The sequence below is a fragment of the Gambusia affinis genome, linkage group LG06, assembly GCF_019740435.1.
Source record: "Gambusia affinis linkage group LG06, SWU_Gaff_1.0, whole genome shotgun sequence".
Taxonomy (NCBI): Eukaryota; Metazoa; Chordata; class Actinopteri; order Cyprinodontiformes; family Poeciliidae; genus Gambusia; species Gambusia affinis.
Window position 1 is genome coordinate 11,475,204 of NC_057873.1, and position 9,576 is coordinate 11,484,779.

At 39.7% G+C, this 9,576-nt stretch overlaps 1 protein-coding gene across 2 annotated transcripts; it reads left to right on the plus strand.

Moving 5' to 3' along the window:
• The first annotated feature begins 1,707 nt into the window (after positions 1 to 1,707).
• tagln (transgelin) lies at positions 1,708 to 7,774 on the plus strand. Of its 2 annotated transcripts, XM_044118855.1 has the most exons (6): positions 1,708 to 1,868; positions 5,180 to 5,222; positions 6,310 to 6,498; positions 6,586 to 6,757; positions 6,842 to 6,944; positions 7,049 to 7,774. In XM_044118855.1, the coding sequence occupies exons 2-6, from the start codon at positions 5,211 to 5,213 to the stop codon at positions 7,185 to 7,187; spliced, it is 615 nt and encodes a 204-aa protein (XP_043974790.1). In that variant the 5' UTR covers positions 1,708 to 1,868; positions 5,180 to 5,210; the 3' UTR covers positions 7,188 to 7,774. The 2 variants fall into 2 exon arrangements, with proteins under 2 accessions (XP_043974790.1, XP_043974791.1); XM_044118856.1 differs by lacking the exon at positions 5,180 to 5,222 and having other exon boundaries at positions 1,712 to 1,868.
• The last annotated feature ends 1,802 nt before the right edge of the window (positions 7,775 to 9,576 follow it).

Sequence of the window (9,576 nt, forward strand, 5' to 3'; positions counted from 1 at the left end):
ATAAAAAGACACATACAGAGCATCCAAAACTATTCATAGAGCTTAACTTTTTCCACATTTTATGTTCGAGCCATATTCCAAATTGTATTAAATTAACCTATTCCCCCAAATTCTAAACACAAATATCACATTAGGACTATGTCAAAAATAGGTTTTTCTTCTTTTTTATTTTTTTTGCAAATTTACTAAAAACAAAAAACATAAAATCTGATTTATTCTCAACCATTGCAAAACACTTTGTTGATTCACCTTTGGCAGCAATTACAGCCTGAAGTTTATTTGAAAATGATGCCACAAGCTGAACTGTCTTTGAGCAGTTTTACTCATTCTTCTTTACAGTTCTCCTCAGACTCCGTCACGTTGGATGGGAGACATCTGTGCAGTCATTTTCAAAACTCTCCAAAGATGTTCAGATTCAAGTCTGGACACTGGCTTGGTCAGTTTTTTCTGTCTGAAGACTGAAGTGCCCTCTGTTAGGTTTTCTTCTAGAAGTGCCCTGTATTTAGCTCCATTCATTCTCCCATTAACTCTATTCAGCTTTTCTGTCCCTGCTGAAGAAAAACTTCTCTCCAGCATAATGCTGCCACCACCACATTTCATGGTGTGGATGGCCCATTCAGCATAATATGTAGTGTGTTTCCTGTCACATACAGTATTTTGCATGTAGGCCATAAATTTCAACTTTGTTCTCATCTCACCAGAGCATGTTCTCCCTCGTGTTTCCAAACTGCAAACAGAACTCCAGCTCTCGTTAATGTTTCCCTTTGCCAGCTCGTCAGTTTCAGTGAAACATCATATTTTGGTTGTCCAGCAGCTGTGCCAAACTCCTCTCTGATTCAGACAATGGATTGACCAGAGCTAACTCTGCCTTAAACTTCCCACAACTTCTCTGTCTCTTGTTCGTTATGATCCTGTTTCTTCACTAACATTCTCCTGTGCTATTTGGTTTTGGTCTATCTCATAAAACCAGAATAAAACACATTACGGTTTGGTGTTGTGACATGATAAAATGTGAAAAGGTTAAAATGGTACTGAAGGTTTTTCAAGGCACTGCATATATTTGTGCAATAGCAGTTTCTTTTGTGTTCTGAGCACAGAAGCAAAAATCACACATGCAAAAGAGAGTGTCATGCCAAAAGGCAGCCGTAATGGAAACGGAAGTGATGGAAATGTCACGAGTGGTGGCTTGGCACACACTCACACAACACAACACTCACAGGACTTACATGGAGTTCTGTGTCTTAATCTGAGAAAGATGAGGGTTGAATAATCTAATTTCTAGCCCTTATTCCATTCCATCCTATATGAGGATCATTATTTCTTCAACTCAGTCCTCTCAACATTTTTGCGTGCGTTATAAACCAGGACCTCATGTCTTTTCTAAACATTTTCCCTGTTTTCTTTGCATTCCCTTTCCCATCCACCATCCCACAGCCTCTTTGAGTGATGTGTGATGTGGTGAAGGTATTTGGAGAATTCCCTCTGACCAAAACCAACTCTGCCTGGCTGCTGTCTCCCTCCTCTGCATGGGAATGAGCTCTACCCAAATAAGGCAGGGCGCTTGGTCTTGACGTGAGGAGAAGAGGCGCAGCAGACAGGGAGAGGTAGCCGCTGAAAGGCCATGGCCTTATAAGGGCGAAGTTTCCTCTTTTTCCCCTCCTTCCCCTGCTCCCATTTTTCCTCTTTCCTCCACCCTGACTCTGTCTCTCAGTAGGCTAGTGAAGTCATCAGTGCCTTCTCCTCCTTTTAAGCAGGCATTTTTGGGAGGGACGTCCCTGCAAGCATATACAAACTCTGAGTGAAGCATCCGCACTTGTCCCTCACGCCACACCAGCAACCAGCTCAGAACTCGACTTTTCTCTTGCACAGTGAGTACACCTTTAATTCAGGTCGGTTTTCAAAATGAAGCTTCCAAAAACAGGATTTGTGTCAGTTTTTAACATTTCTTGTCAACACTCTTACAGTGGGATCGCAGATTGTAAATGTGATGATGAGGCTGTTTTTTTTTAAAAAATTTGGTAAAGTGGTGAAAACCCAGATATAGTTCATGTTTTTCTATTTTCACCCAACTACTTTTACATTTAGTCCTAAATATAAGTTCATGCATTGTTAAATAATTTTTCATGCAAAGCAAGGATAGCAGATATGTTGCACTAATACAGTGCAACATATCTGCCTGTGTGACACTGACTTAGCTATGTTTGCACATGCAAATGATCCAATGCCATACATGGCCTTTGCAGCCAAATGTTTATAGCTGCATGCCTGGTATGAAGATGCTCTGATGAAGATGCAGATGAATAGGTGAGGAAGAAAGAAATGTGACTTACACCACCATAGAAACATACTGCCTTGCATTTGTGAACACATATTAGTGCCTCATTTAAACAGTTTTCTGGAATATTTGCACTGCAGTTAACTAGCAAATCATTAAATATGGCAGCACACTAAGAGTTTCCAGGAACAGCAGATATGTAGGAAGCACCAGTGGGCAGCCTCATTTTCTGAACAGCAACAGGAACGAGATAAGGCTATCTTTTCTGCCAATCTTGCGGCAGCGGATAAACAGAGCAGAAACCCTGGAACCAAGCATCCATGTCAGCGCAGGGGCTAGTTGGAGCACATCCTCGATTTCAGACTCAGATGTAATACATCAGATCTGACCAAGCAGCAGTTATGCAGTTTGTCAAGCTAATCAGAGCCGCAAAAAGCCTTGGCAGGAGGCTCTAAAAATCGCTCAGTTATGTCTGGCAGATCAGGGGGAACAGCAGCAGTTTAATGCTCAGTTGCCATAAACCAGAGCCAAACTACAGCAGAGCTCTGAAGCAGCAGCTCAGCATGCTCCACACAAAGCTCAGAAAACCGTTGGATTCATCCCATCAGCAGCAGCATTGCACCCAGCACTGATCTGCCAAGTCATGCTGAGGAGCAACATGCTCATAATGACTGTTAGTCGCACAAAACAGTTTGCTCAATCCAAATTCCTATATTGGTGGTTAGCTGGTTAACTGTGGAAAAGGCATAGCTACATGACTCCACGTCCCTACATGCCGCCATAGTTGCCACAGCCCTCACACGGGTTTCCTGTTCTGGCATTAGGCACGTTTACCATGGTGATAGACAAACAGAGCAGAAAAACACGAGGAGGAGGAGAGGATAATTGTGGGGACTCAGTTGATGCAGTAAGGCTTGTGGGAATCAGTACTTTTAGATTTCTCAAAGATATTGAAGATGTTTTGTTTTTGGTTTTCTACATTTTAATGATAATGTTTTTATATTTTTTATATTGTTTGACTTCAAACAAAATATTTGTCAATCTGCACTCATAATACTGATTTATCACAATACGTTCGGCCTTGCATTCCAACAACTAGCAGATGTTCTCTACTATCAAAACGCTTGTTAACCCCTGGGTTCCATTACTATGAACAGCCTCTGCGGTGTTTCTTTTAGTAGCACAAAAAGCAACAGAACTTGTTGCAGCTGAAGTTGAAGTTGCTACAACATTTTGGGTTGTAAAGTATGTTAGACTTTTCCCACATGTTTTTAATAAGCAGACAGGCAACACAGGAGCTTGTTTATCAGATAGTTCTGACTTATTGGACCCTAGGCCAGATGCCAAGCATAACAACAGGTCCCTGGATGCCCATAAACAGTTAAATAGACTTGGACTCACTTAACCTCCAAAAGTCTTATGTAACCCTGATACGGTTGTCATGTAATGCACATTCCTGGCTCCTTTTCTCTTCTCTTTTTTTCAGGCATTGTGCATGTAAACATGTCCCCACAATAAGTTCAGTCTATGCTATTTGCAGTTGTGGTTCACTGAGTACTTTATGACTCTAACTACTGATTGCCAACAAGAAAAAGACAAGCTGAGGGCCAGTCAGACAAGCAATACGCTGCAATACTGATTCAACGGAGATGAATGCCTGTAGGAGTGTGTGGGGCCTAGACAGAGATGAAAATGAATTAAAATATGTAAACTTGTGGCTTTAAGTTAATGACTGTGTTGCTCAGCATGTGAGTTTAGTTTCGTGTGGCTTGGAAAACCACCACAGGAAAAGCACAATGTATTAAAGAGGGTTGATGGTAGCTCGCTGCGGACATTCTGGGCAGGAGTCCATTAATGGCTTTGGCACACCAACTCACATTACAGACATACAGAGTGTCTTTACTTAACTTTGTGAACCTTATTCAGAACTAAGGAAAACTTATGTTTTAAGGTCTAAAATTGACTGATTCCTACCAGGCGCTGCTTCTTTTACCACTTTGTGATTTCATACTTTTGCAGTTTTTCATATGTTTATGGATTCAAAGGAACTGTCTACCAGAGGTACCAAACATTCATCAGTTGATGTATGACCGGACATATTTTGGACCCACTTTAAGTGGTTTAAAGTAATCTATAATCTAATCATGATCCTCCAAAAAATGCTAACTTCTAACAGGAGGTCTCTTGGAGTTCATTCAGGTTCATCTCGGGTTACAATCTGTCCAATCATGTTTCAACAGAGACAGCTGTTCCCTATGGGGATCAAAACCAAAACACATTAAAATGTGAAGTGAAATCTTACATAATTTAAATTATATGTGCATGTTTACTTGTATTAATCTAAATAATACATTACCCATGAAAACAAGCTGACACACTACTGTATAGGTAAGTACAAGTGCACAAAATAGAAGTAAGGCAACCAAACAAAATGGTAGTAAAAATTGACAAAGGAGCAAATTTACTCATACATTCTTACATCTCTTTTAGTCTTTAAGTTACCCATTTAGCATACAGATAAATGTAGTAGCGAGCAATCGAGCATAAAAGTGTTTGTTTTCCAAAGTTGAACCAAAACCATGACCGCACGCAGAGGCAATCACAAACATTGGAGTGTAAAGAAATCTTGGCAGAATGACTGAGTGAGAAATGGAGAGAAGGCTTAAGTCTCACTCCAGATGTGTGAAAGTTGGCAACTCTGTATGTTCCAGTTCTTGGACACTATCGTTTCTTGCATTCCCACTCTAAATTAAATTCAGATTGTCCTCTAGAAACATCATGACAAACCGTCCCCAACTTTTCATTGTGATTTTAAAGGTGCGGCTGAAACTACATCACAAAAAAGAAGTCTCCTCGAATCTCCTCAAATTCATCTTTAACATCTTAACTCCTTAACCTCTCTAGGAACAGGAAGTTGACGTGTCCTGACATCAAGATGGCAACAAAGGTTGGATGGCGCTGACAGCATTCTGATATGCCTTTTGCTCTTGGCTGGTGGCCCCAAAAGACTATGAATTCATTTAGTCATTATTTGTGGCAGTTTGCATTTGCTAACACAGAGTGCGTATGTGTGTGTTTCAAAGGCATAAGTGCAGAAATTGGATGGCTTTCTATAGTGCTCCTATTGTAAATCATTTTGCCCTAAACATCCTGACAAGGCAGAATGGAATGCATTGGGAGACATGATGCTGTGACTTTCACTGATGAGCAGAAAACATTCAAACAGGGCTGATGAGCAGTTACACTTATCTACACGCTTCTGACCTGCATGTGGTCACTGTTTGTGCTGGTGAATTTTGTACGCTGTATGCTTTCATTGTGAAGAGAAAGGTAAGTCTCAGAGGTATGCACTGGAGTCACATTTGGAGCCAAGTCATGAAGTCACAAATTGAATGAATGAAACAATTACAGAACAACTTCACTTTAATATGTTGTAGGCTACTGGTGGGATTTTGTACAAAGCTGTCACACAGCCAAGCGGTGTACACTGTATCTATCTGCTGACACTTAACATAGGAATATGTGCACAATAATTCCTAAATTTCTAATTGCAAAGTACTTTTTTACAAACTCCTTATATTATTTTATGGAGGCTGGAAAAATATTTTTCTTAAGGCTTTTGAGAAATATTGTTTTTACTTAGATTATATTTTTGGTCAAATTTCTTGTTCAGACTTCAAATTCAATGTTTACAGTCAGAGACATGCACAGTTTATTTATGTTATTTAAATAGACTCAACTTGAGATTTGACTCAAGACTTAGGAGGAAAGACTTCAGACATAATTCACTTGCAACACTATGACTTGGTCTCATGGCTAGATGTTTAAGAGGGTTTTCATGTTAACAGTGGGGTGTCACTTTTGGGCTCCATTTAAACTATGCAAATGCCATAGTTTGCATAGTTCTATAGTTTAAATAGAACTGTCTATGAACATCCACTTTAGACCAAAAGTATATCAATCTGGAGCATCACTGCACGACCAGTGGGAAGTATGCTAACGCAGCACTATCATATCCACTTCTCATTTTCCAGAGTGTCGGCATGGCTAACAAAGGTCCATCTTACGGCATGAGTCGGCAGGTTCAGGATAAGATCGATAGCAAGTACGATCCTGAGCTGGAGCAGATCCTGGTGGAGTGGATCAGCCGTCAGTGTGGCTCTGGTGTGGGCAGGCCAGAGGCCGGCAAAATGGGCTTCCAGACCTGGCTGAAGGACGGATGTGTGAGTTAGCTGACCCTGTTTGACACACTGCTTTTAGAAGAGCATTCCATAATGCAAACCTCTCTTTGTTTCATGTTACCCTGTTAGGTCCTGAGTGAACTTATTAATAGTTTGTTTCCTGGAGACAAACCGATAAAGAAGATCCAGAGCTCACCAATGGCCTTCAAACAAATGGAGCAGATCTCGCAGTTCCTCAACGCTGCAGAGAAGTACGGCGTCACCAAGACTGACATGTTCCAGACTGTGGACCTATGGGAAGGTTAGAATGTGCTACTGTGGTGGAAGCAGACCAGTCTTCAGCAAATGATTGGTACTTTAACCTCAACATTATGTGCTGGTACAGGTAAGGACTTGGCAGCGGTTCAACGGACCCTGTCGGCTTTAGGCAGCTTGGCCGTCACCAAGGAGGAAGGCACATACAATGGAGACCCTAACTGGTTCTTCAAGTGAGTCCAGTAAAACAAATGGAATCAAACAAAAACAAAAAATAAACAGTAAACACATTTCTTTTAATTTTAAAAGTGTGACATTTCTGGATGCTGTATTGCAGGAAAGCACAAGAGAACAAGCGAGATTTCAGCGACGAGCAGCTGAAGGCCGGCAAAAACGTGATCGGGTTGCAGATGGGGTCCAATAAGGGAGCCAGTCAGGAGGGAATGAGCTATGGCCGACCCCGACAGATCCTTTAAAGTGTCCAAATATGCAAAACCTCCGTAGCCTTCTTTTCCCCTGAAGCCTCAGATGCACTAGACATCCTCCAGGAGACATCCTCCAGGAGCCTTTGGATAACTGACTGCTCCTTCATGTCTTAACCTTCTGCTTTAGAGTCAAGGAACCTCCTTAGTCTCAAAACCCTGCCTTAAGATTCCTTTAAGTTTACTCTGGTGACCACTGCAGGACTCTGCATGCTTTCCCTACATCTGAATGTCTTAAGATGCAGCAATAACCAAAGAAATTCTTGTTTACCAAAAGGCAATTTATGATTTTTACAGTGCATTGTTTATTAATTAGTTTCTCTTGAAATATTAACATTTTGTTATGTTTTCTACATTTATAGAACATTTGTTCTACTTGCTAAGAAAGAAACAGCTTGTTTACAGAAGATTTAGAAGAAACTATTTCCAAATTGACAAACGCGACCAAAGGGTGTGCAGATACTCTTTAATTTTACTGCTACTATCGTTTAGTAAACTGCCACTTCCTACTTTGCTACACATGCTGTGTCAGTACCAACAGTTTTGTACATTGTCTTAATAAATAATGACTTTGACATACATTTGTGACTGTGGCTGGTTCAATCTTAATTGTGCATCCACATCAGCAGTAAAGACACATTAAACTGGGTTTTTTTCTTTTGATCAAGATGAAAAAGAAAAATTAATTTAGAAATGTTCATGTGAGGATTTCCACATAGTTTTCACCTAGTTTCTTTCTATTTCCTGATGTATCACAAATTGAAAAAGTACAAAATATCAGGCTCTGCAAATCATTGCACTTCAGCAATTCAGCGCATGTATTGTGTGACGGTCCCCAAAGATTAATATTAACTTTTACATGTTTTACTCTTTCATTTTTTGAATTATAAATCTACCTTACAATAGCAGAACTTTGCAAAATTTGTGGTTTTAATAATTTATTTATTTTTTGGCAAAATTGATCAAACAGTACAAATTTTTCTTTTTTTTGTCAAATTTTGATTTTCCCTTAAGAATTGCAAGCTTTAGCATAACATGTTAGCAATTTGTTAGCGTTACAAACTGTAAAGACCCATTTAAATGTCTGTTTCATGGTCCATTTAGATGATTTACCTGCACCAGGTAAACTTGTCACCTTCCATGACAGTCAGAAGCCGAAAGCTCAAATGAATAAAACATAAAAACTTTGGCACAGCCGGCCTTCTCAATATCCACTGAAGTTGATGTTGACTAGCTTTGGGCCTTTCAATAATTCAATAAAATACTATGTTCTCAGAGAAAGGTGCAAATGCCTCCAGGCAAAACTCCCCCTTCTTTTCATGCCCAGAAAAACTCAGTACGCAACAACCAAAGCGGCAGCAATGATAAGATGATGAATGAATGAATTGATCAGTAAATCCATTAAAGTTATATTCTGTGTTGCAGCAGCCCAAATGTTTTCATTTAAATTTCTTCTTGAGCCTTTTATGCTTCCCCTTATTTCATTTCTAGCACTGAAAGAGCTAGCTTGGAGCTTTCACCATCACCGCCTGCATTCCAGTGCCAGTATTAGCAGCAGCTCTTGGTGTTTCCGGCTCTACCACCAACAAAACAGCTCTTTCTTAGCACCAACTTTGATTTGGTTTCCGAGGGAAGAACCGCCTTAACCAGGAGCTGGAGGCGGGATCATGAGGCAAGCAACCAGTTAAAACGTTAAAGCTTGCGGTCTTTAAAACCTGCAGAAAAAAAAAAAAGACTGTCGACAGACAGGGGTCATGGAGTCCAAGGGGTTCACAGCTGGTATTTTCTGCTGAATCTGTAAACACTTAGTTCTTAAACACCGTCAGTCTTTTAATGTCGTCAGAAGAGTTTCAAAAACCTTTCTCTAAACATTGTGTGCAACATTGCTTCACTACAAAACTTGGTCTTTAAGCAAACATATTGCACTGTGATACTGCTCGATATTCAACATGAGATAATTCATGATTTATTCTTACATATTTTGGTGTTGGTTTGTGAGGAAAATATTCTGGCATAAACTAAATTAGTTGAAAACTAATTTTGCCTTATCTATAGATGCCTACTTAAATAAACATTAGGATTAAGTTTGTTTATAAACTCTTCCACAAGTTGTTTGTGTTTTATGCATATTTAGTGTCTTGCTGTTCAAAAAAATGCCAGGTCTGGGTTTCATGTGTTCATCTATTATTTTATCATCATCCATCTATCCAGACTATTCTGATTGTAGTCAAATGTTTATCTACTAAATTTCTGCATTCACTTATTTTATGATTTTTATTTTCAATATATATTTTTTTGGTCCCGTGACAAGTACATTCTGTCTTGCGTGCTCATTATGTCATTTTGTCACTTTGACAAAGGTTTTTTTTTATTGTAAATTTGT

Bases quoted from the DNA above. Each gene is read 5' to 3' on its own strand.
- tagln (XM_044118855.1), top strand. The intron at 6,758-6,841 runs GTTAGAATGTGC...GTGCTGGTACAG, and splicing joins GACTGTGGACCTATGGGAAG to GTAAGGACTTGGCAGCGGTT. The intron at 6,945-7,048 runs GTGAGTCCAGTA...GCTGTATTGCAG, and splicing joins GACCCTAACTGGTTCTTCAA to GAAAGCACAAGAGAACAAGC.